The sequence below is a fragment of the Nelumbo nucifera genome, chromosome 2 (assembly GCF_055504915.1).
Source record: "Nelumbo nucifera cultivar China Antique chromosome 2, China Antique-T2T, whole genome shotgun sequence".
Classification (NCBI taxonomy): Eukaryota; Viridiplantae; Streptophyta; class Magnoliopsida; order Proteales; family Nelumbonaceae; genus Nelumbo; species Nelumbo nucifera.
In genome coordinates this window covers 47,504,028-47,531,815 of record NC_142650.1, presented here as the reverse complement: position 1 = coordinate 47,531,815, position 27,788 = coordinate 47,504,028, and the positions used below count along the sequence as shown (strand labels likewise).

At 35.3% G+C, this 27,788-nt stretch overlaps 3 protein-coding genes across 4 annotated transcripts; 1 reads left to right on the top strand and 2 right to left on the bottom strand.

The window, feature by feature from the left end:
• Positions 1-509: 509 nt before the first annotated feature.
• LOC104602512 (inositol monophosphatase 1-like) lies at positions 510-11,862 on the top strand. 2 transcript variants are annotated; one of them, XM_088898816.1, is made up of 6 exons: positions 510-817; positions 924-979; positions 1,094-1,138; positions 2,617-2,671; positions 2,794-2,822; positions 11,707-11,862. In XM_088898816.1, exons 1-6 carry the CDS (start codon positions 805-807, stop codon positions 11,764-11,766), a joined length of 258 nt encoding a protein of 85 aa, XP_088754942.1. In that variant the 5' UTR covers positions 510-804; the 3' UTR covers positions 11,767-11,862. The 2 variants fall into 2 exon arrangements, with proteins under 2 accessions (XP_088754942.1, XP_088754941.1); XM_088898815.1 differs by having other exon boundaries at positions 2,779-2,822.
• On the bottom strand, positions 11,087-15,957 carry LOC104602690 (dehydration-responsive element-binding protein 2C). The gene is given in 2 exon segments (XM_088898814.1): positions 11,087-15,386; positions 15,388-15,957. Coding segments are annotated over 2 exon segments (822 nt in total). The 5' UTR covers positions 15,675-15,957; the 3' UTR covers positions 11,087-14,851.
• Positions 15,958-26,284: 10,327 nt separating this feature from the next.
• On the bottom strand, positions 26,285-27,569 carry LOC104602513 (abscisic acid receptor PYL4). The gene has a single exon (XM_010266233.3). The coding sequence runs from the start codon at positions 27,411-27,413 to the stop codon at positions 26,766-26,768; it is 648 nt and encodes a 215-aa protein (XP_010264535.1). The 5' UTR covers positions 27,414-27,569; the 3' UTR covers positions 26,285-26,765.
• Between the last annotated feature and the right edge of the window lie 219 nt (positions 27,570-27,788).

Genomic DNA, 27,788 nt, shown 5'->3' with positions numbered 1-27,788 from the left:
CTAAAAAGGAAAAGAAAATTAGTTTTTTTACTATTTTATATATAAATTAGTTTATTGGGTTGGATATAGGATTTACATTATCAAATTGGATTTGGATTCAAATTCGATCCAATCCATTGCATCCCTACTCCATTGAGTCCCTTGCAGCTTTCTTTATCTCTTTGAAGAACGTTTGTGTGTCTAAAAAGCGCTTGGTACCAGTCGCCAAAACATGTAATAAAAATGGGAAACCCAACTTATATTAAGTGTTTTTTTGCGGGAGGCACAGGAGTGAAGGTTAAGTAGGCTGCATGCACCTCACCTCAGCAGACCTACAACAATTCAAAATTATAAATTCCTCCACCTATGACACCTATATCCACTCGTAAATTGCTATTAATTCCGAACTGGCACCTACGTGGAGCTAAGATAAGATTTCTGAAGATGGAATGAACAGTAAAAACTCCGTTATTTTTCTTAAGTGTAGAGTAATTAATATGGTTTCAGGCACAAATAGGCATAAATACTAAAAATATAACTCATTGCCACTACAAGAGATATCTGAAGAGGATCGCCATTATAGTGATATCTGAAGAGGATCGCGCGGCCGCGGGGAGTCGAAATTTTTTTTCCGCATGAATACAAAAGGTTTTTCGATCCTAGATTTTTGACGAAGATGGAGAGTCGGAGATGGAGTTCCTCGCTACACGACTACTACGTAAGAGCCCAGGAGCTTTGGAAGCGGGAAGCCAGAGCCCAGTGCCCAGACTCCAGAGCAAAACAGAGAGTCTTGTTTCCTGCTCTTCTCATAACAACTGCGAATAAATGGGTGAAAGTGGTAGATGATGCTCCCCTCCCCCTTATCCTGTTCTTCTTATCGTTTTTCTATGCTTATTAGTGATTTTTATTTTCCCTAATTCTGTTATGAAATTTTTATTGAATAGATTCTCTAGTAGAGTTCCTCGCCATTGCCGTTGATGCAACAAAGAAGGCTGGAGAGGTAATTAGAATCCCTAAATTCTCAAACTCCTGGTTATTTTCTTTTCTAACTTATTAGTGTTTCGCTTTCTGCAAGCATTCATTTTTTCCTCTTTTTTTTGTTTTTGTTTTTCAGATAATTCGCAAAGGATTTCACCAGGCGAAGCATGTCGAGCATAAGGCCAGTTTTTTTTTCATTTATTTTCTTTTTTCATCTTTTCTTCTTTTTGACGTTAGTTTACTTCGAGTGGGGGTCTTGGGCATTTTCAGTCTTGAGTCTATTCCACATTTTGGCGTTCTGCCTTCATTTAGGTTTTTGAGATATCTTGCTAGAAAAAAGAAAAGATAGAAAGTTAGAAACTCGAAGAAAATTCTTATGGTAATTTTCGGGGAAACAAAGCAAATGGAATGTTGAAGTTTTACTTGTCTATGACTTGATGCATTCTCCCATGTTACACAATAATCTCAAAATCAGAATTCGAAGGAATTTTTTTTTTTTTTTTTTTTTTGTGCTTGTGGAATACAAATTGTAGCCTTTTGTAATTAATTGCTTATTCTTTTTTATTCTACCTATTCTCGTTTTCTAATGAAGGTGGATTTGGTAACGGAAATTGATAAGGCATGTGAAGCTCTTATATTTGATCAAATTAAGCAGCATTTCCCGGAGCATAAGATGAATCTTTTTTCCTGCTTTTCTCTTTTCTTTTTCCATATGTATAAGTATAAAGCTGATTAACTTTATGCTAAGCCCAAAACTGGGATTTTGTATTACTAGCATTTTCTTAATTTGTTTTAATCGATGTTTCTCTTAGTTTATTGGAGAAGAGACTAGTGTTGCATGCGGTGGTGCTACAGAGCTGACTGACCACCCAACATGCATTGTCGACCCACTTGATGGAACGACCAATTTTGTTCATAGGTTAACGACGAATTCTTCTATTTTGGCGCTTCTTATCTTATTCTTTTCTTTTTCATCTTTATATTAATTTGGTCTCACGCCCTAACTACATGTAGTCTCCCTTTTGTATGTGTATCTATCAGTCTTACAATTGGAAAGATTACTACTGTTGGTGTTGTGTACAACCCAATACTTGATGAGGTTAAGAGTTCATTATCACAAGCAATACTTTCATCTAGCACATATTCCAATCTTATACCGAACACCAATTGCCTAGGCCAGCTGTCCAGTCCAGTCCACACTATACAGAAGGTTTACCATTAAATGTTAATAAACCTTATATTATAACTTGGAGAACTAGCAAAATCCACTTGAATGAATTTTTGCCATGGTTAGAATAATTTATTAATGCTTTTGCATTTTTGGCATAGTATCTTAAGTTAAACTTATTGGTTGATGGTTTTGCCTGTAAATGCAGTGAGTTTTGCTTTGCTTCCTACGAGCATTTTCTTTGTGTGGTGTTTGTTTTAAATAGATTAGATGTATTTTTCATTATGCAATTATGTAGTCAGTTGTTTTCTTTGTATTTCATACTTGTGGAATTTCGTGAATTTAGTATGACAAGAACGACCCATTTGGGGTTAAAAGTTCTATTTTCAGGTTTAGTTATTATGCATAGAATTTTTGCTTCAATAAGACAATATACTACAGGTCAAGAAAAGTGTGAAGTCAAGTCTGATTTTTAATTTTATGGTTTATAGATGTTTACTGGGATTCTTGGAAAAGGTGCTTTTCTTAATGGAAACAAAATAAACGGTGAGTTTTTTTTCTTAATTTAATCATATATTTCCCTTTTTCCATCTATTGTTCCATGGCATTCTAAACTGCAAGTCTGCAACTTGCTATCACTTGAAATACTCTAGTGTCTTCTCAAACAGAACTGGTGAAATCCCTCCTTGCAACGAAGGTATGTCAATATCTTGTTTATTTATTTTACTTTTTTGAAGAAACCTTCTAGTGGGAATGTGAAACTATGGTCATGTTGCTTCAGTTGCCAACTTTCTGGGCTTTCTCCTTTTAATTTCTATCATTCTGAAACAATGTTTTTCTAGAATTTTGGTAGTTATAGTTTATATTATATGTGAATTCTTTTGTTCAGCTTTTCCTACTAATTAGGGGAAATTTGGTGTTCTCATAAGCTTATTCTCAAAAGAGAATAACAGGTAGTGAATTAGATGAACTAAAACAACTTCTCTCTTCTTGATTTACTAAGTTGCCACAGCTTAGGTGGATGATGTATCATGTCCTTCAGGTAATGGACTAATGGTAGCGTCTGAACTTTTCTTTCTGGTGGGAAGGAAATAATATATTGAGTACAAAAGAAACTACTTGCAAGCACCTATCAACCACCTATCATCGTCCCTATGTTATAGAAAAAGGTCACTAGGGAACTCAAATGGGCTAATAAGATGCTTTAGAAAATTATCGATGGTTTTGGCAGCATTTCACCTCCCTAGGGATATGAACAACATACATTTTCATGGTCTTGTTGCTTGAGTTTTTTCATGTTACTTATCAAAAAAAGTCTTAGTTGAGTTTTTTTATGTCATAATGGTAGCACAAGCTTCTCAAACCCAGGCATCCATATGGTTATTACATTCCACTGTTAAGTTACACAACCCAGATTCCTTGGCCTTCATAAGGCCCCTTCTAACATTTAAGATGATCAACCCAGATTCATTGGCCTTCATAAGGTCCCTTCTAACATTTAAGATGATCAACATAGAAGGCACCATGGCTGCACATTGAGGGAACCTCTTTCATCTTAAATAATTAACTCAAATCACCTATCTTGGTCCTGCAAGTAAAGTGATTTAAAAGGTGCACAGGCGAGACGCATTCGCCCAGGTCCTAGGCACACCTCTTTCAAGAGGCGCGCACCTGGTGCGCCTAGGCGTGATGCGCTTTGCGCCTCAGCCCAGACGTATGCCTTTTTAAAATTGTGCTTTTTGAGTCTAACGGCTGGGCAATGAAATATCTTCTTAAAATATCTTGTGCCTTGTGCCTTGCGCCTCCGAGAACCCCCTATTTGCTTATGTTGTTCATTCATTCATTGTAATAAAATATCTTCTTAAAAGGCAATGAAAATTGTAAAATCATTATTTTTTATGTGAGAAATAAGAATTTCAGACCCTAACATAGACTTGTTCGGGCTTGCCTCGAGGGGCGTGCTACAAAGGCGATTCATAGAATCAAGAATGCCATATGTTTTACATTACATTAACTACTTGAAGCAATGCAGTTAAGGAAAAAAAGATATTGTGGGTTTTACATGCTTGAAAATGCTTTATATGTTTGCTTTTATTTTTAAATTTTCATTTGAATACACTTTGCATGTTATGTTTATGTATTTTAATTTTAGATAATAGGTTTTTTAAATCATTTATTTTAAAATTTAAGTTTATATTTTTATTGTTTTGGAGCAACTACAGTAACCCGAACCAGTGAAGAAGAAAGAAGAAGATGAGGAAGAAGACAAGAGAAAGAGAGAATAGGAGGGTTTAGTTGAAACTTATTAGTCTCTCATTCAGTCGACCCCCTAATGTTTATTAGGTTCTAATTACACTTACAAAGACTAAACTGCCCCCACTTAAGTGTGGGGCAGAGAACTCTAATAAAACAGCCACATAAGCAAAGTACTTAACTGACATGAGATTACTAAACTACCCCTATTCGGCTCACTCTAACACTCCCCCTCAAGCTGGAGAATATATGTCATATAATCCCAGCTTGTTACATAGATAGTTCACTTTCCTTGAGTTTAGAGCTTTTGTAAACAAATCTGCCCATTGATCATTCGAGTCCACATGTTCTGTGTTTATCTCTCCAGCAAGGACCTTCTCCCTCACAAAGTGGCAATCAACCTCTATGTGCTTTGTTCTCTCATGAAATACAGGATTGGATGAGATATGGAGTGCAGCTTGGTTGTCACAATACAATCTCATAGGTTTATCCATGTGAAACCCAATTTCTTGTAGAAGATTCCTCAACCACACTAACTCACATGTAGTATGTGCCATGGCCCTATACTCAGCTTCAACACTACTTCTGGCCACAACCGTTTGCTTTTTACTCTTCCACGTCACAAGATTTCCTCCAAGAAATGTGCAATAGCCCGTAGTAGATCTTCTATCATTCACTGAGCCTGCCCAGTCTGCATCTGTATACCCCACTACTTCAAGTTTTCCTCCTGGTTTATACAATAGTCTACGGTTTGGAAATCCTTTCAGATACCTCACAATTCTAAGAATTGCATCCCAGTGAGGTATACGAGGGTTCTACATGAATTGGCTCACCACATTGACTGCAAAGGATATGTTGGGTCTCGTGATAGTCAGACAGTTCAGCTTCCCCACTAGTCGTCTATACCTTCCAGGATCTTCAAATACTTATCCTGTATCACTACTCAACATAACATTTAGGTCCATAGGGGTCTTAGCCGATTTTGCACCTAACAGTCCTGTTTCTTCCAATAGATCAAGAACATATTTTCTTTGGCACAGATTTACACCTTGTTTTGACCTGACAACCTCTATTCCCAAGAAATACTTCAATGTTCCAAGATCTTTTGTTTGGAAATGATTTTGCAGAAATACCTTCAATTTGCCAATCCTCAATTTATCACTGCCAGTAATGACAATATCATCCACATAGACCACTAATAGAATCTTCCCAGCTTCTGAGTCATAGCTGAATACTGAGTGATCTACCTGGCACTGCTTCATTCCAAACTCTTCACCACTTCATTGAACTTCCCAAACCAAGCACGCGGCGATTGTTTCAACCCATAAATTGCTTTATTCAATCTGCATACCTTACCATCCTCCCCTTGAGCAACAAACCCAGGTGGTTGCTCCATATATACCTCCTCCACAAGATCACCATAGAGAAAGGCATTCTTTATATTAAGCTGAAACAGAGACCAATCATACAATACTGCCAGGGAAATTAGTACACGAATAGAACCAATCTTAGCCATCGGAGAGAATGTCTCCATGTAGTTCACTCCATACAACTGTGAGTAATCTTTAGCAACAAGTCTGGTCTTCAGACGCTCCACACTACCATCTGGCAAGTATTTCATAGTATACACCCATTTACAGCCCACAACATGTTTACCAGGTGGGAGAGTAGTAAGTTCCCACGTTTGAGTATGTTGAAGAGCAGAAAGTTCCTCCTCCATTGCCCGCCGCCAATCAGGTGAACTGAGAACTTCTTAAAACATTGTTAGGTATGGAAATAGAGGATAAAAGGGAAACAAACTGGTGATGTGAGGTAGAAAAACGAGATAATGAAACAAAATTGGAAATGGGATGGAGGGTAGAACTGCGTTTACCTTTCCGTAAGGCAATGGGTAGGTCAAGGTCTGAAGGTTCAACAATAGGAGCCATGAGAGGATCCGCGGATGAGGTAGAAGCTGGAGGAGGGGCCAGTGTCGTTCGACGTGTATACACTTGCCGGATTGGTGGATGTTCGGTGGTGATCTGCACGGGATGAGGTGATGAGTCTACTCCAACAACAGCATCTGGAACTGGATCACTGACAGGAAGAGGAAGAGGAAGAGGAAGGACGGGTGGAGACGAAGGCGCTTCAGGACTTGAGAAGAAGGGGACTAACTCAAAAAAGGTGACATCAGGGCAGACATAGCACTTCCGGGTAATGGGATTATAACACTTGTACCATTTTTGAGTCCGTGAGTAGCCAAGGAAGACACATTTAATTGAGCGTGCATCTAGCTTGTCTATTCCAGGGCTCAGATTGTGGACAAAGCACACACAACCAAAGACACGAGGAATTAATGGGAATGGAGATAAAGTGGGAAACAAGATAGAGAAGGGGGACCGACCATGAAGGATGAAGGAGGGCATCCGATTAATGAGAAAACATGCAGTGAGTACAGCATCACTCCAAAACGGTTTAGGAACATTCATGTGGTGAAGAATAGACCGAGCAGTTTCAAGAAGCTGACGATTCTTCCATTCAGCTACCCCATTTTGTTGAGGGGTGAATGCACATGATGTCTGATGATTAATGCCATGCTGTTCTAAATACTGTTGAAATGAAGTAAGAAAGTATTCACGACCATTATCTGAATGGAGAATTTTGATTGGAACACCAAATTGTGTGCGTATTTCAGCATGGAATTTTTGAAAAATGGAAAACAATTCACTTCTTTCTTTCATTAAGTAAATCCATGTCATTCTTGAACAATCATCAATAAAGGAGACAAAATACTTGTACCCATTATAAGACTCTATTTTGATTGGACCCCAAACATCTGAATGAACCAAAGAAAAATGACTCAACATACGACTCTCAACTCTTGGACTAAAGGACACACGACGATGTTTCCCAAATTGACATGACTCACATTGCAAAACTGACAAATGACTCAATGACGGGACCAAAATCTTGAGAGCCTTGAGAGATGGATGTCCCAGTCGGCAATGCCATTGTAGAGGAGTAAGTGAAGTCTGAAGAGCAATTGAAGATCCACCACCGTCAAGATAATACAATCCACTAGCTTCATGTCCCTCACCAATCTTCTTCCCCATCTTGAGATCCTGAAAAACACAAGTGGAAGGAAAGAAGGTAACAGAACATTTAAGAGCTTTGGTTATTTTACTAACAGACATAAGATTGAATGGAAACTTAGGGACATATAAAACAGATGATAAGGGCACAGAAGCCATGTCAACATTACCAACACCACATATGGGGGATGAGGACCCATTGGCAAGTGTAACAGTTTGTGATGTGGAGGTTTCAAAAAGAGAAGAGAACACACCTGGAGTCCCGGTCATATGATCTGAGGCTCCAGAGTCAATAATCCAGGGAGAGGTTTTAGATGACATGCAAGCAATACCTGATTGGGCAAGTGTGGCAGTGGTATGCTGTGAAGTAGTTTGAAGGAACCGTTCATACTCATCACGCGGTACGCTCACCATCTCCCTCCCAGAGGTAGATGTAGATGTGGGAGGAGTTCGGTCTGCCGGTTTACTGTCACTGATATCAACCTCACCTGCTACAGCATGATTAGCCCATTTAGAGGGAGGGCCATGTAGATCATAACAGAAATTCACTATGTGTCCTTCTCTACCACAATGAGTACATTTCTTTGTAGAGTTATTCTTCCCTCTGCCATGGCCTCCCCTTGAGTCACGACCACCCCGACTAATCATGGAACTGCCACGGTCTCCTCGGGGAGCATGACCTCCCCCTCTTGTACTATGTCCAACCCCTCTAGCTGTCACAAGTGCTGATCTATCAGACTGTGTAGAGTTCTTTGTCTGTCCCAAAGAAATTCTACGAAGCCTCGAGAATATTTCCTCAAGTGTAGAAAGAGTAGAACCCAACTCCCAATATTTGGGCTCTAACTGGTTCATATTCCGACTTCAGCCCCACTAAAAATCTTGTAACATCTAGTTGCTCCCTTTGCTGTTGCTGAACTTTAATATCTGGAGTAAGGGGGTGATAGACATTGAGCTCATTCCTTATATTCTTCATGCAGGCATAGTACTCTTCTAGTGTTTTGGTTCCTTGTTGTAAATCAAAATACTCCTGATAAAGCTGATACACTCTTGTTGTGTTATCTTGTCCAGAATATAGCTTCTTAGCATGCTCCCATATATCCTTAGCCGTATCAAGGAACATGAAGTTGGCACTAATTTTGGGTTCCATACTATTCCACAGCCAAGTCATGATTTGAGCATCTTCTTGTTCCCAATCATCAAACCCTGGAGAGTCCTCCGGTGGCTTCTCATCTCTTACATGCTTTACTTTCTTCTTTGCCTTGAGAAACACTTCCACTGATTTAGCCCATGGAACATAATTCTCCCCATTCAGCTTAATTGAGGTCATTTGTACCCCTAGGTAGTCGGAGGAAATTACCACACTAGGTTTCTGATCATTGTAGCAATCTCCTATTGCTGCCATTGTACTCTTTCACAGTTGCCTCTAACCTTACTTCTCAGCTACAAGCTGATTGATGTTGTTCATAGTTTGATACTTCAACACCTATTGTAGCCCCTAAACACAGGAGTGGGAGCACACACTTATTCTTCTTCACACTACTGCTGACTTCACACACCTACGACCCACATAAGCATCACAAGCACCACAACACAACAGTAGGCCCTCTTACAACCACTCAATAAAAAAAAAAAATTGTGCATCACAAGTACCACAACACAGTCAAACTGCTACACCTAGTTCAGACTTGTTTAACACACATAAGAGGGCATTGCACAACCACGAGGAGCTTGGCAAGGTCACTGCATTCCACCTTACACCACTCGACCACCTACAGCAGCGCTAACACCACTCAACAACTCACAGCAGCCCTACACCGTTCGGCTACTGCACACACAACCCTTCCTAGGGCAACAATGAACCTAGTTCTCTAGGTTCTAATCAGTACTAACTGATTCTTGATGGGTTCCTACCAAGAAATACCAGCAACACAAAAGGACTAAATAACCAACCTTCCTTTGAGAGTATCAACCAACCATTCACTGCTGCAATCACCTTCCTTGATGAAGAAAACTGTGCGCAGCAAAGAACAACGAGTTGTGATGTCTCAGACCTAGGGCGAACCAGCTCTCTCCATTAACTAACCAGAACGAAGAAGAAGGTGTCATGAACACAGCTGAGATGCTTTACAAGCAGAAGCAGGTCAGAAACCTCGCTCCTATACCATGTTTTGAAGCAGCTACAATAACCCGAACCAGTGAAGAAGACGAGGAAGAAGACAAGAGAAAGAGAGAACATGAGGGTTTAGTCGAAACTTATTAGTCTCTCATTCAGTCGACCCCCTAATGTTTATTAGGTTCTAATTACACTTACAAAGGCTAAACTGCCCTCACTTAAGTGTGGGGCAGAGTACTCTAATAAAACAGCCACATAAGCAAAGTACTTAACTGACATGAGATTACTAAACTACTCCTATTCAGCTCACTCTAACATTTATTAACATTATGTTTAATATTTTTCGCATTTTTTTGGAATTTTCTGACTTTTTTTATTTTTTAGCTTTTTTTTTTGTAATTTTGCGCCTTTCTTAAAAAGGTGCACGCCTCGCCTTGCGCCTCAGGCGCAAATTGGTCTTTGTGCTTTTAAAACACTGTAAGAATCATCTGGACTGATACAATAGCAGCCCCTGGAAGATTGTTGCAACAGTCCACATGTTAGAGAAGGCTGGGCAATGCGTCAAAGACCATAGGGATGTCCCTAGAAGATTGTGTGCCTGGTCATGAGTCTACATACAGAAAATTGCTTATTGCCTTCCTTGAGTGAGCACAATGGCAGGACGGGATCCATGTAGCTAACTCCAAATAGTTGGGATTAACATTGAGTTGAGTTGCCTCCCTCTAAAGATTGGAGATTATATTTCAGATCAAAGTCACTTCAAATGTTTGTGCTTATATCCAACTATCACTTATACATATCAACTCATTTCAGCATTAATACCAACTATACGGGTCTGGCTACATAAATTCTGTCCCATTTTATGCTATCAAAGGCCTTATTTTCTGTCAAACTTTAAGTCAGATCATTTCTTACTACCTTAGATCACGTTTTCTTTGGTCTTCCCTCTCCTCATTTGGAGCCTTCTGTTCACACAATTTGGACATGAATTATGAATTTGTAGTAGTTGAAAATTTAGTACTACAAAATATTTGTTTGCTTAACCATTTTTCTTGTAGTGTTGCATTGCTAATTAATTTCAGAAATTTGCTTCAGTTACAGCACAATAGGTGACAAACTAGACAGTAATAATACTTTTCTTGCCAAATGTGTGCTGATTCTCCAAGGAACCACCATCCTGCACTCTAAAACTTTGAATCTTTTGTACACTTTTGGTGCCCTTATCTTGTAGAAATTACAGGATTTTAAAGGAGAATATTGAGAAAGAAATTAGTAAGCAGAAATAAAAACTCCAAAAAATATCTAATAATTATACAGGCGTCCTTGTGCACAGACTCACTATGGACCTAGGATTGGCTTTGTAGGGTCAGAAGTGTCAATTTGTTCTGTCCAGTTAAATTCAAAATTGATCTATTTGTATAATTGGACCAAACCAATGCAAATGACGCTGAACAGAACAGAATGATGAAACAGGATTCATGTTGACTGATCCCATATACCTGGCACAAAGCTCAGATGATGATGATGATTAACTTGATTAAATATGGATCCACTCCAAACCAAATCCAATAAAATTTTTATATAATATGCTAATACGTATCTATTAATGAAGTTAATATATTATCTAACAGATTGTGAGATGAATAGTAGTATGTTGCCTTATTAATTACACCTTGTGAAACCAACTGATGGTGGCTCAGTTGGTGGGCTCTGGCTGTTTATAGCAGAGACTTGGAATCAAATCTCCCTGCCATCAGGGTTGTGGGGTTAAGAGTAGGGTATGTGGATGGGTTACCCCCATTGGGTAGCCCCAAGTACACACTATACCAAGAAAAACAAACGATTACACCTTTAAAGGCTTGTTTATTATTATACTAGTATCATACCACTTGATTGGTTACCGCTTTATAATATTGGTTGATTAGTTATTAGTTTTTCTGTTATCATGTATTCAAACTTGGGCATTGAAGAAGGGGCATTCATGTGTTCACCCCCTACATTAAATTTCCCCAAATCCCTAAACTTATTTGAAGGATAAGCTGCTATAAATGATTAATTCATTCCTATAGTGATTTCATTAAGAATTATATTTGATCTCTCATTTACTTTACATCATCTAACAATTTATATGTTATGATTTGCAGGTTAAACCATTATGTCAAGTGAATTTGCATTGGAAGAAGTGTTTTGGATATTGTATTTAACCATTATGTCAATTGGATATTGTATTTAAGCAATTTGTTTTGAATATTATAATAATTAATATTTAATTAAAATTTTATTTGCATTTTTTGTTTAAATTGATTTCTATGTATTATCTGCCATGATATTTGTATTAAACAGGTATAAAAAAAATGCTGAAATCAAATTCATGTAAATAATTAAAAATAAAAAACAAAGGTGGCGGCCATACATCCGCTGCCTTAGACATAAAAAAGATCTAAGCCGGTGGTCCAGACCACCACCTAAAAAGCAAAAAAGAAAAACATATTAACCAACCTAAGGTGGCAGTCTAAAGGGATCTAAGCCGGCAGTCTAGACCGCCACCTAAAAAGCAGGAAAAATATATTAACTGACCTAAGGTGGCGGTCTTAACCTAAGCTGGCAGAGATTCAGGGGTTGGACTGAAGACCGCCTCCTTAGATCAAACCGGCGGTCTTAAGGCCTATATGGGACTGCCGGCTTAGGCCGATTTTCTTGTAGCTGATTCATCAAGACGGTTAAGCAATGAATGGATAATAAAATTGATAAGCTGACAAAAGAAACACAACATCATCATTGGGCCATTTTAATGATAATACTAAGATTAACCTGGGATGCTAGGAATGGCATTATATATTGTAGAACCAAGTCAAATCCTCAGAAGATTCTATCTCAAATTTCTCAGGTTTATATAAACAATCCTCCACATCTAGCACAAATTACACAGATGGAGCATCGTCAATGCAAATGGATCAGATCATGATTCGATCTGATCCAATATGTTATATATTTATTTATATAAATATATATAATACATATATATATATATGTTATTTATTTATTTATAAATATGGTCTTAATTTAGCTAATATCTCCTCAACATGCAGAAGTAGTTGCAGTAAAAACAGATAGAACTGATTATATCTTTTGATTTAGTCTGTATGGTAATAGAAAATGATAATTAAACTCTTCGAAGTTTGAAGTTTGACTAGAGCCCAATTCTTGGTTTGTGATCAAAGATATTCTCTAGTAACCTTCATGTTCACTTTGAATTAGTTGATAAAGAGAATTTTCTTTCAAAGGGTTTATGCGTCATGATTTGTCGTTGCTTTTTGTTTCTTTGAGTACCTGGTTGCTCATCTAATTTTCAAATTTTATAATGTATTTTCAAAAATTTTATATTTTTATTATTTTATTTATGACATTATGAGTCAGGACAGTCCACCTTCTAGACAGTTGAACTACTAACATGAAAACAGGAGATAAAAGTGGTTCCATTTTTTGGTCAGTTTTTAAAAGGTTGGAGAGAGACAGAGAGAGGTTAATATGTACACTCTTTTAGAGCATGTTTGAAACTGATGCCATTTTCTCAAAAAATGGTGCCATGTAGAAAAGATTCGGTGTTGGGGAAAGTGATGCCTTTCTGGTTGTGTTTTTTTTTTTTTTTGAAAAAATGTTTTCTCAGATTACAGTTTGGAAGTAGGGAAATGTGGTATAAGAAAATTCCAATTTTGGCATTTTCTTGTTTTTGTACAAATGGTTTTCTGATGTGGCATTGAAAAACACCTAGGTGGCAGCAACGATCCCCAAACAAAAAAATGCCATTTTTTGAGAAAGATGCATATACCAGTGCAGCACTGTTTTATTAGAAAATAGTGCTGGAGCACTACATCAGTTCCAAACATTACTTTAAAGATAAGGGTAAATTGTTGAAAGCTTCCCTGAAGTTTTCTGACTGTTGCTAAAACCTCTCCTGAAGTTTAGTAATTGCAATCACTTCCTTAAACTTTTTCACAGAATTGCAAGTAGATCCCCTCTATTAGAATCATCTAATAAGAGATTTGAAAATGTTGAAAATACCCATTCACATGGATTTTAGTGGATTTACCTTTGAGCAATTGATATTAAGGGTAAATTTGGAAATTAAATCAATTTCAGAAAAGAGATTGGAATGCTTTGAGGTAGCGGTTTTTATGAAGAGAAAAATTGGAAAATAAACATCTTGGTAAAAACTAACTGCATGGCTATTTTCTACAGAAAAAAAACAATGCAAACTTTATGACCAACAAAAAAGAGCATTTAAAGTTGTGAATTTACCTTTGAGTGATTGATATTAAGGGCGAATTTGGAAATTAAATCAATTTCAGAAAAGAGATTGAAATGGTTTGATGTAGCCATTTTTATGAAGAGAAAAATTGGAAAATAAACATCTTGGTAAAAACTAGGATAAATCTCTTAAACTACCCCTACTGTTCACAAAATTGACAAACTGTGCTCTTATTGTATAGATATTATCTTATAGTACCCTTAAGTGCTAAGGGAAGGAAATGAAATGTCCAATTTGCCTTTCATTATTTATCAAATTTTCAAAATAAAAACCCTTGATTTCCAATTTTTTCAAAACTTTGCTTGAAAAAGAAATCCGTGCCTCTTTGTTATGGAGTGGTTGTTCATCCTACACCTCGCCCAAGGTCAGAGCAATGGCAGATTTGGTGGAAGCTAAAGAGCCAATGGGTAAGTGGAGTTTTCCGGGAAATGCAGCAGTTCTTGCCTCAGATTCATGGGCAGAGAAGGAAGTCAGCCATTCACGGGTAGAGAACAAACTGGTAATGGGCTCAGCCCTATTTCTGTCGCTTCCGGCATGGAGAGCACGGCTTTGTAGAAGCCGTCGGTTTCGCCAGATTTTCTCGCTCTCTGATACCGCGTGAAAAAATTCCATGCAAGCTCATTTGCAAGACTTCAATCTCTCACGCCGTTCGTCTCTTCCGCTTCGCGTTGCCGTCGAAGAATAAGTCCTGGGATTACCAATAATGAAGTGGGATACCATAGACTTCTGCAAGACTTCAATCTCTCTGATATCGCGTTGTCGTCTCACGACGTCCGTCTGTTCCGCTACCATAGACAATAAGCTCTGTGCGCATTCGTGCTTACACCCCAACAAGCTCAGTCGGCTTACATCCCTCAGCTCCAACAGTTTGCAGAAGATCCAAAAAGAAAATATATACACCTGGACTCAGTACAGATCAGAAGCTGAAGCAAAGTCCCCCCTTACTCCCTTAGAATCAGTTCAGTCCTCCAAGAAACTACTTAAAACCACAAATCAGGAAAACCCAATTGAAGCAATCCTTGCTCGTCATACAAGTATAGCCCATACTCATCATCTCCCTCTAGCTCAATGGGATTCACCAGCTGATACGATAAATCCAATGGACTACCACACTGCAATTGATCAGAGCCACCTAATTGATCGTACTCATTCTTCAATCCTGGCCCAGGAGTATTTGGACCCAGCATCCCCAATAGCTCCTCCATATTAAACAGTTATTCCAATGAAAAGTTCTGCACATCATTAAAATGATTGCATCCACTCTCACTAAACCGAGTCAAGTGACCAGAATCTATTGGTTCTTGGGTGATTCCGTACCCTCTGAACTGATCAGGATTCATGGGTTCTATAGGCTGCTCTTCCTTCGGCTCTTGCTTAACTATATTCATTGGTGCTGGCGCAGCTGCTTCCACTGCAGTACAAGGCTGACTGTCAATCCCCGATTCACACTGCTCTGGCTTAGGTTCTACCTTTGGGAGATTCACCTTCAATTCCTCATCTAAGCAAACTTCAGTTGGATGAAGTGGTAGCCGAGTATGAAAATTCCATCGATGCAGAACTTTCAGGAAAGTTGAGATGTACACAACGACCATACATGGCTTTGGTAGCCTCACCATAAGCAAGAGCAGCTTCGAGAATGGGAGAGAAGGTTCCCAGCCAAAACCGGCTTCCTCTGTTCGGTTCTCGAATCTCAACGACCCACTTTCCCCATGTTCTCTGCCTGACACCACTGTAGTTAGGCAAAGCCGGCTCCATGAGAATCACTTGTTTTTTGCCTCTACAGTTGTTCTCCCCAACAACCATCACCGTTAAAAGGAGAGCTCCTTCCGAAGTTGCAGTGGCCGTCGTCACCTGTGGACGATACCAAAATCACCGCCACTGCTACAACATCCAAGAGCGCAAGGATATTAACCAATCGTCTTCCATTTCGTGAAATGAAATAAAGTATTTTTATTAAAATTAAATATTATATTTAATCTGAACAAATAGTATATTCAATAACTCCAAGTACAAATTAACAAGAATAATATTCAACATTATTATTTTATAAACCAATAAAATAAATAATTTATCAAACCTACATATATATATATAAATGATTTTTAATTTCAATATATTTATACGAACAAAAATATTGTTAATAGAATAATTATTTTAGTACTTAGAATTATTTATGTAGACTAGATAAATTATAATAATTATTTTATAAATTATTAATTAATATTTCAATTTGCATTAAATAACAATGTATTTATTATTACAAAGATAAAATATTGTTTAAAAAATATTTGAAAATATAATATAAATTGAATCTATCAAATCCACTAATCTACATTTAAATAAAAATTAATTTTTTATTTACAAAAATTCATAAAATAAAAATATTAATAATGAATAATTAATTTTGTAATTAAAATTTATGAATTTTCATATGATATGCATCTTCAAATTTTCATTTTCATTTTATATTTTACTAAACATTTGCAAATTAATTTTTAGTTGATTTTTTTTGTTGATGTTAAAAATTGAAATAGTAAAATAAAAATATTTGATATAATAATTCAAATATAATGGTTGCATACTTTTTGTGCCTTCAATTTTAATAAAAATAAAAATTGATGCATTATCAATAAAATTGTATAATATCTATGTATCCCATTATACCAATAATAATATATTTCTTCAGATATACCATTAAAATATACAATTCCAATGTATTTATACGTTATTTATAGTTATTTTGACATTAAACTTGAAGTTATTAATATAATTATTGAATTTACTTGCATTTCCTTAGCATATCCAAGCATTTTTATATTTTTTGTCTGTAGCCATTCATTTCCCAAGTGTATCTGTATCCATATCCAAGTTGTCCAATATGATACCCACTATCGATACTTTAATCATTGCTTGCAACTATGGTAGAAAATTTTGGGAGGCAATTGCAATTACCAAACAAACTTTGAGGAGGTTTTTACAATGATCAAACACTCCAAGAGAGGTTTTAGCAATTTACCCTAGAGATAATTAAAAAACAATGCAATATTTCATCCAATTAGGACTATTTGGAAACCAAAAAACCAAACAAATTAGAAATCTTGTATGTTGGACAACAAGCAATCTTATATATTGGGTGAGAAGAAAAGAGATGGTGTTGGAGTGTGTGAGGCACATTGATGAGAGAGGGTGCTTTTGATATATATTGGCAGTTGGGGTTTGGTGTTAGAAGTTGTGTAGTGTGTACATCGAGATTGCAAACTCTACCATTTCAGTAGTGGATTTCTTCTTCGATTTGGTTAATGATTCTAAAAATCACTATTGCTCAGTTTGGAAGGAGTACAAATGCAAATATGTCCAGTGCAAATACATATAAAATAATACAAAATACAAGGTTTTGCACTCTACATATAATCATATATATATATTTATATATGTACTCCTTCCAAACTGAGCCATATAGTGGATTTCTTCTATAGGCTATAAAGCTGAATGTAGATCTTTGTATTTTTATTTGTGCTCTTACTTCCCTCTTATTGTTATTTTTTCTTCTGATCAAGGTTCAAAGTATCGACATGTGTCAGCCCGTATCGATCAATACGTATCATTCCGGCACTCCACCGATACGCCCCTACAGTGGGTGTCTCGGTGGTTTGACCGGTTCAGGGTGTGGCGAAGACCTAAATCGGCTCCCCTAAACTAGTTGGCAAAAAAAATAAAAAAAAAACCACCAAAAGGAGTATCGATTCGCCTGATACGCCCATACTGGCGTATCGGGCATATCGATATTTTGAACCTTGCTTCTGATTGTTCATTAACTTTTGAGCTCAACAACTTGGGTTCCTTGTGATTCCTAGTTTGGGAATTGTGAATCTTGTGTTCATACTTTTGGTTTGTGGGATTTACACTACCATTTGGGCTGCGTTTGGAAAGGATGCAAATAGACTTTTAGCTGAGAAATTTACCTTTGAGTGAAAAATAATCCATATAAAATTGCAAAGTTGGGTTAGTTTTGTACTAAGAAATTTACCTTCATACCAAATAGACTTTTAGCTGTAATGGATGCAAACATGAATTCCAATGAAGTATATGCCTTTTTTTTTATCAAAAGCTTATTTGAATGCAAATTTACTTCTTTTTTATTGATATACTTTTACATCTCATTATTGATGTAATTATGCATTGGAAAATTTTCCTATCATTTGTCAATCCATAAATGCATTGTTGCCAAATACAGGCAAAATTGAACCACAGTGCAAATTTACTTTGAATTGGGATTTACACTCCATTTGCATCGTTTCCAAACACAGCCTTGGGACCAAATCTTTTTGTCTAAATGTTTCATTCTGCGATGTGCCACTCCCACTACTTTAAGGCTATGTTTGGTTTGAAGGAAAATGTAGGGAAAGGAAGGGAAAGGTAGGAAAACCTTTACAACCCTTGTAGTGGTTTCCTTGTCTTTCCCTTCCTTTCCCTACCTTTTCCTTCAAACCAAACATAGCTTAAATGTACCAACTCATGGTATGAAATGAAAGGAAAGATCCTCCCTTAAATCCACTCTGTAACAAATAATACAACAACTTTGTAGCCTGTACCATAATTTTCGAACCACTATTGACTTAGACGGTCGAACCATTTGGGTAACTGATTCTGTTTTACCCCTAAACCATTCTTTGCTAAGATTCATTAAAGTAATGATTTCAAGCCAAAGCCCCCTACCGTCAGACATGTGGCTCATTTACATTTAGACACCTGTCATTCCAAAAATTTAAATAAAATGGACACGTGTCAAATTCTGATTAGTGGTAGTTCAATAACAGAACCCACTAGACATGTGTCAAATTTGGATTAGTGGTAGTTCAAGAAAAGAGCCCACTAACATGAAAAGTGGAGCATACCACCATGCATAGTTGTGAGAAGTGGGAAGCTCCCACTTTCAATCATTTCCTAAAAAAAGGAAATTGTGTTATTAATTAATGTTAACTACTAAACTAATTAATTAATTCCAGCTATTGATTACTAATAATAATTACAGTTAACTACTTCTAATTAATTAATTACAACTATTAATTACTAATAATAATTATTATTAATTACTAATTAATTACTGCTAGCTACTTCTAATTAATTAATTATAGCTATTAATTACTAATAATAATTAATTACTGAAAATTATTTCTTACAAAAATTGATGCTAATACTTAATTACTGATAATTATTTCTTACAAAAATTACTGCTAATACTTAATTACTGATAATTTATTACTCATAATATTGCTCATTAGTAATTCAAAATGATGATTAATTAATGATAATTAATAAATATTTTGATAATGGTAATTAATAATTCGGAAATAATCATTTTATATTTATATTAACTCATATTAATTATTTTGAAAATAAATATTTAATGTTAATTATTTGTATTATAATTATTATCAGAAATTATAATTCATACATTTATATGAAATAATTAGTTATATTATTATATGTAATTATAATTAATTATATTATATTAGTTGATATAATTATATTATTATTATTATCGATAATTATAATTAATTATTACTAATACTAAAGACGATAATTATTACTTCGGAATGTTAGTTAATTAATGATAATTAATAAGTATTTTAATAATGTTAATTATTAATTGGGATATAATCATTTTATATTAATATTAATTCATATTAATTATTTTATAAATATATAATTAGTGTTACTTATTTACATTATTATTATTATAAGTAATTATAATTAATACTATTATTATAATTAACTATATTATTATTCTCCAATAAATACTTCATTTAGTAAAAGTTAAATTATAAAACTTTCTATTAGTCAATATTGTTAAACTTAAAGAATTATAAAAGCAAATATCATTTTATGAAATAACTAAAAATTGTATTTATAACAAATTAATTACTTAATAAAAATAAAAATAAAAATAAAATACTAATAATTGTAGTAATAATAATAATACTTTAATATTACTGATTTCATAATTATTAATATATTAATAATACTGATTATTATTAAAAAAATGTTAATAGCAAAATTTAATTACTTAAAATAATTTTCTGAAATTACCCATTTTAATTCGGATAGATAATTAATTAATAATTTTAACTTATTAAAATTATTATTTACTAAATAATTTTAAATACTCTTTGATTAACGACCTTATTTTTGAATAATTGGCTTTTTATGTTCAATAATTTTTTTTTTTTTTGCAAAAATCCAAACAGTTTTTCATTTGCAATGCTAACCATTTTATTTTTCTCTTATTCAGTTTTTCAAAAGATAAAAAAAAATAAATTAAAGATATTTACCTAATTTTATCAAATTATGTACTTATCAAGTTGTCATTGATTATGACAATGATGATGAGTCAACTTTTTGAAAGAGAGGAGTACTAATAATAATTAATGACTTCTAATTAATTAATTTCAGCTATTAATTACTAATAATAATAACTCGCTGATAATAGTTAATTACTGATAATAATTTTTTATAATAATTACTACTAATACTTAATTACTAATATTAAATAATTACTGATAATATTTCTCATTATTAATTCGGAATGATAATTAATAATGATTTTCATAATGGTAATTAAAAATTCGAAAATAATCATTTTATATTTATATTAACTCGTATGAATTATTTTGAAAATAAATATTTATTGTTAATTATTTATATTAGAATTATTATTAGAAATTATAATTCATATATTTATATGAAATAATTAATTATATTATTATTATCAATAATTAAAATTAATACTTGTATTAATTAATATAATTATATATTTATATTATTATTATCAATAATTATTATAAATAATAATGATTTTTGATAAAATTTAATTACTGATTATAATTAATTCCTTAATTATAACATTGGTAATTATTACTTCGGAATGTTAATTAATTAATGATAATTAATAAGCATTTTAATAATGTTAATTATTAATCGGGATAAAATCATTTGATCTTTATATTAATTCATATTAATTATTTTATAAATATATAATTAGTGTTACTTATTTACATTATTATTAGTAATTAAACTTAATACTATTATTATTCTCCAATAAATATTTCATTTGGTTAAAGTAAAATTATAAACTTATAATTATCCATTATTGCTAAACTAAAAGAAATTATTATTTTAGGAATTAACTAAAAAATCATAATTATAACAAATTAATTATTTAATAATAATAATAATAATAATAATAATAATAATAATAATAATAATAATAATAATAATAATAATAATAATAATAATAATAATTTAATACTATTTTCAAAATCAATACACACATAATAAGAATATATTATTAGTAAATAATAGTAATAATAATATACTTATTATTATTACTGATTTTATATTATTAATATATTATTAATCTATATTGCTCAATAAAGACATGGAATGAAAAAAATATTCAAATTGCTACTAAATGAACGAACTAAAAACCTATGAGTCTTCTAATTGACTTGAATTTGACACATCAACATGCCCAAAATTATAATTTCAACATGCATTTCCTATTTCTATCTCCCAATTCCCATAATTCAAACATACCATATGTTATATACATGTTTCCCTATTTTTTTCCTAAAGATAAAATCTAGCCAGTCTACGTGCACTATGGGGAGCTTAGACTTAAAATCCGTAACCATGATCAACCAAAAGAAGCATTGCCACCTAACTTGGAGGTGATTTCCGTACTTAGGATGGTCCAATTGTTCTCCTTTCTTTCATGTTTCCTCTGTTGGATGGGCTTTGGAGTCCTGATTAAATTATCAATTGATTGTAGCTATACATGATGATTTGATTGTAGTCATATATTTTTCATCTCTTACTTCAGATGATGGATGCATCTACAAATGTTGTTTGGCTTGGATTGTTTTTCTTAGCAACTCTTTTAATGATTTTCTTCCTTCTTTGCCTCTTTGAATAGATATCATTTAAATGCTTTTTATCCATTCATATGTCCCTAAATATTAAGCAGGATTGGAGATATTATTATAAACATCCATCTAATTTTACTATTTTATAAATAGATTAATGATTTCAAAGTTATTGATACATTTTTTGTGGGTGGGTTGCTCAACAGGACATTATTTTTTATTGTAAATAGTAAATTTCAAATTAAATGATACTGTAGTTGCCTCTTACTTAGTATGGGGTCATTGTCTAGATGAAACATGGTAATTAAGTCTCTTAAATCAAATAAATAGACTACCCTAAATGTCTATTATAAATAATTAAAAAATAAAATAATTCAAATTAAATCAAATAATTACTTGCTGAAAATTACTGAATTAAGTAAATAATAATAGCAATCAATTATTTATAGAAATAATTAATAATGGCAGTAATCATCAAGTACTTAATTAAGTAAATAATAAAAAACGAAATAACAATCATCAATTATCATTAATGTTTATTCAAAACATGCCCCATAATAATTACCGAATACAGTAATTAAACCTTAAATAAGAATCAATATTTATTAACAGTCATTAAAATTGTTAAGCCAAATCATTAATGTTTATTCTTAAATGTAAAATATGAATTAAAAAATCTATTATATAATAATTATAGTTGGTTGGAAAAAAATATTTTAAGTAAATATTTAAATAATTACACATTTAGTTAAATATTATTACTATATAACAAAAGAATTAAATTAAATGTTAAAATAAATTAATAATAATAATAATAATGGTTAAATTAAAGTAATAAATGGTTCAAGAAGAGTGGTAATAAAAATCATTAATTAATGTTTATTCACACACACACACTTCCCGGTACTTAGTACGGGGTCATTCACTAGTTTTTTTATTTTAATTATTGTTATTTTAAATTGCAATGAAGTATTAACCATCCATTTGGATTCGATGGTTGATAATCCAACGGTTGAAAAACCGATGACCAAAGATGATACATTCCAGGTTGGTCTTTAAAACATTGGCCTTTACTATACCACTTAATTCTTAGTCTAATGACAAACTAGGTTAGTAGCTTTCACACCATTTCTTTCTTGGAAAAGTACGAATACAGCCTATGCAGAATTCTGATTTCTTCGCCCCTATTACTAGCCCTTTCCCTATAAACCACATCTTGCCCGTGAATTTGGCATCAGGATGCATTCCCCCTGTACTATAGAGCTCTGATCTGGGCTGACTGATCATTCTCCCTTTCTTTCTTCGTTCTCAATCAAGTAAATATTCATGGAAGAGGAACCTGTCTCAGACTATTCTTCTGCATACGGACAATCACAATGGTCCATTCCAATCCGTTGACCTGGCCCAGACAAGCCCACGTGAGTCCGTATGTTTTATCAATCAACGGCTTTAAGCAATAACCAATCAGAGCAAAATCATTAACTTTCTGGCTCATCCCTAATTCCCTATCTCAGGAATCAATTCTTTTGCAAGGTATGTAAACCCTCAGCCCAGCCCGAATCCTGATCCAATCCAACTATGCTGTCGTTTTGATTCAGCCCGTTACCCACATTTTTGTACAGAGCTACAAATTGTGTTGTGGGTTAAAATTTTAAGTAAAACAGGGATAAATTAACCACGTAGACCCGATTTTAGCTGGGAAAAAAAAGCTAGTCAGTTGGAGAATATGAATGCGTATGCATGGAGCCATGGACCATTAAAATAAAATCAAATATTTGACAAGTGGAAAAATTATAGAAAGTGGAGGCAACTTGCTCGAATAGTCCAAGAGATTTTGCTTGGTCATATGTTTACTTTCTTGAGTTCTTCGTCCATGTCTAGTTTTGTTCCCGCCTTGTATTAATTGGACCTTTCAGAGTTGATGTTAACCATTGAAAGCTCCACAATTTTAATATATGTATGGGAACCTTCTTGAAGAAGCCTGGTGGAGTGTGGAGCCGTTTTTTGGTGGAAATTAACTCAAATCAAATCGTAGGACTAAGAAGATTACTTTAATTGCTCATCTCAAATTGCTTTAGTCAATGTTTTGAAAATCCACTTAGAACTGGGATTATTTTGGCCACCAGTTTCGGGGTTAGCAGTTTAACTGTCTTGTTTATGTCAACGACAGGGATTTATGGGAAGAGAAAGATAATGGTCTTTCCATCCTTTTCCATTTTACCATGCTTGGGCGTTATTTTCTTTGCTTTACTTTAAGGCTGTGTTTGGTTTGAAAGAAAAGGAATTCTCCTTCCTTTCGCTTCTTTTTCTTTAAATCCAAACACAACCTATTTGTTATGACCTTATGGGTATTATCATTTTGGAAGGGAAGGAAAACGATACCTCTTTATAAACTTGGGCTTGTTTATGGGAAGTACAGAATGAATAACACACAAAGCAAGCTGGGCCGGTATGGGCTTTTACACATTGTTATTATTTTTTTGGTCGAGACTTGAGATTTGAGAATTTATAGAACATAGTCGTAACTGGTAAGCCGGGTCTCTGAAATGAGTCCGGATTTCCTACCCACATCATATCCCAGTCATATATAGGGAACATCTCATGCTCTTACATATTATTATGCATGGGGAGATGTTTCTAAGACACAGAAGTCATGTTTTGTGGATAAATATGGATAGAGTCCTACCCAGGAGACAAGACACTAATTCTGTGTGCATTGGAAACATCTCCCCGTACATAATAACTTGTAAGAGGATAAAATGTTCCCCATGTATGGGTGGCTGCATGTTATGTGGATAAGTGTTGGGTAGAGTTGTGATTGGTAGAAAATCCAGACTCTGTAATTACCAAAGGTACTATTCCTCAACATTATTACATCGTTCTCATAAAACACTAACTTCCAACAGAGCTTCATCTTCTACTGGAAACATGGCTTGGACAGGAAAAAATTCTGGAATATTAGAAATCACATTTCCGCCTCACAAGGGGCCACCCCAGCACATCTCCGATCTCCCGATAATATCATCATCATCAGCAGCAGCAGCAGATGTGCCGTGGGGCGTTGTGGGGCGGAGAAATATTAAGGGCTTACCGCCCCATGTCCAGTTGTCCCGCGATTTCTGTGGCGCTTCTGCAATTGGGATCCTTCCTGTTGCAGCTACACTTGCAAAATTCTCTAATAAGGTAGAGAACAAAAAACTATTGATCATCGTTGTGGGATCCTTCTGGCCCAATTTGTGGCCTAGAACAAAAAACTATTGATCATCGTTTCCTACATGCCCTCCTATGACGGCTGTTTGGTTTGGAGTTTCTCCTAGTTTTCGTATAGATGCACATTCCAATTGCACAATCTTTGACTGGCTAGCTAAATGGTGGAAGACTGACCCTACCTTTTGAAGGAAAAAGGTAGGAAAAGGAAGGTGAAAAGTCCTTATCCTGCTGCTCTGGAGTTAGCATTGTCATTCGAAACTGGAAGGGAGATCCATCTTTGCTCGAGCTGTCAAATTCAGACTCTTGAATCTAGAAGATCGAAGAATGTGAAGCTAGCTAGCTAATGCAGTACTATTAGGACCCCCTTTTGCTAGAGTAGAGACTTAACTCCAGGCAGAACAATTGTTCAAACTGACTGTCCTTCTATCATAAAACTCCTGTTGTTGGGTGGATCTAATCCTTCATGTGTTGGAACTTGGAAGAACGAAAGAGTTTAGTGCCTAGCTTCGCTATGTGCATCTTTTCTCACTCTCCTAGAATTACTAATAGGGTTGCACACCGCCTTGCCAAGATGACCTGTGGTATCCATAATGTTTTCATGTGATCTTTTGCACCATTTGATTGATCTTGATTTTCCTTTGAGACATTAATGGATACCTTTTGTTTTCAAAAAAAAAATTAATAATAATAATAATAAAAATAGTCGACTATCACCCACTTGCAAACCAACTTGCTACTTGCAAATTGCAACCCACCCACCGGTCCCTCTCTAACAAGCAAAACTTCAAAAATACCCAATTAAATCACAACTTGCGTTGTTCTTTATTCAACAACTTGGCCTCTCGTCAAAGCCGCCAAGTTGCAGAGAAATTGTTGATTCCCCCCTCACACAATTCCTCTCCCCTTTCCTGGTTTATCTACTGCTCCTTAGAAATCTTTTTCCAATTCCCATTACTGATCGAACCCAGATCCACCTTCACCTCTCCTCATCACCGATTCACAGTCACAATTGATCACAAAAACAAAACTCACGGTTAAGAATCATCGGCCTTTACATCTGGCTAATTAATTGATTCTTCTAACAACCACACTACAAGGAAACGATACGGACGGCACGAGCGGGCGATTAGGTTCCAGACATGCATATATCCCCTGTCTGTCAGTGCATTTAAAATTACGGTCTTCTTCAACTGCAGAAGTAAGCTGGAAATTTCCGAAACGATACGTGCTTACCGTGTCGACTGTCGAGTACTTAGCGATATGAATAAGGAAGCCAAATTATTACTTAAATGAATAATCAATTCAAGAAAATATTTACATAGAATCGAAGAAGGAATTACAAAATACAAACAGTCTTAAGGCTACTTTTGTCATATTGAAAATTCACATGCAGTGCAACTCAAGCCTTCTTTTCGGGGGCAATTAATTGTTTGTTTTTTAAATTACATAAATAAAAAGAAAAAAAAAACCATGGGCTTGATGATGGGTAAATCAGGTAGAATTCCGGTACCGGCAGGGCTGATGGTGACGGACTGACGCTAACAAAGAGTTCCGGTACCGGCAGGGCCGACTGAAGGAAAACAAGGTTCTTTGCGTGGTTTATAGCCAGCTCATGAAAGACGAGAATGAAGCTTCGGATTGGGTGAGAGTAAAGGATTTCACCCATCAGGGTGGCAATGAATAACGGATATCAATCGGACCCACATTGGAAAAATCAACAGAAAGAAAAGTCGTCACAGACCGGAGAAGGATGGTCGTGTCATGACGATGTACGGTTCCGGGAGGTCAAGCTCTCGGCGATCTGAGCAAGCGATTGTAAGTTGCAACGGACTATGGTATCGACGAACATACAAGTATCTTCACCGGTATTGCCTGGCGGGATGTCAACGACGTACGATTCGACGACGACGGTTCCGGTGCCAGAAGACGACGGGTGGAGAGTGGTGATGGATCTGTAATTGGTGAGGCGATGTTCCCCACCGATAACGCTGAAGCTGAGGACGTGGCGTTCGTCGTCGAGGATTTCAAGGCGCTCGGTACTTGTTTCGGCGGGGAGACCAGAAACGATGTGGACCTCTCGGAGAGTACCTACATCGCCGTCGCCAACGATAACGTGGCAGCTCTTGACGAAGTGCTTGTATGCTTGAGGGTTGTCGAAGCGGCGGACGACGGACCAGACAGTGGAGACAGGAGCGGCAATTGGTTGGATGACGGAAGAACAGCACTGGTTGGGTCCTACGGCGTGGGTGTGGTAGCGCACGATGTAGTCGGGCACGGAAGTGGCGCAAGATAGGGGGAACCTGCGGGAAAGTGGAGTGGGTTGTGATTGTTTGTGGCAGATCATGTTGGTGATTGTGTTATTGATTCTGTGGGTTTGGAGAGATGATTTTGGAGGTGTTGCAGGCATTTTTATTTTTCTTTTCTTCTCTCTGTATTTTCAGATTATAAGAAGGGGAAGGAGAAGAAGAAGAAGATGAAGATATGGTTTTGTTGAGGGTTTATGGGGATGTGTATATATATAGAGAGAGATGTAGACGAAACAGAATTAGGAGCAGAGGGTGGGGGTGGGGGGTAATTCACCTTTGAACTTTCCGATAGTGGTTCGGTTGTTTTCTTCCAATGGGTCAGAGAGAGAGAGAGAGAGAGAGAGAGAGAGAGAGAGAGAGAGAGAGGAGTTTATTAAAACTCATGTTGGTCATAAAAATAGATGCAAGTTGCAGAATGGAAAGTTACTGAAGTACCCCCAATTTTGGAGCTTTCATAAGATTGCAAATTTTGCGTC

What these genes read in the sequence shown, in the direction of transcription:
- LOC104602513 (XM_010266233.3), bottom strand. Translation starts at nt 27,413, where the DNA reads ATGCCTGCAACACCTCCAAAATCATCTCTCCAAACCCACAGAATCAAT.
- LOC104602512 (XM_088898815.1), top strand. An exon ending in CAACAAAGAAGGCTGGAGAG is followed by an intron (nt 980 to 1,093) that starts GTAATTAGAATC and finishes TTTGTTTTTCAG; the next exon opens with ATAATTCGCAAAGGATTTCA. An exon ending in TAATGGAAACAAAATAAACG is followed by an intron (nt 2,672 to 2,778) that starts GTGAGTTTTTTT and finishes GAAATACTCTAG; the next exon opens with TGTCTTCTCAAACAGAACTG.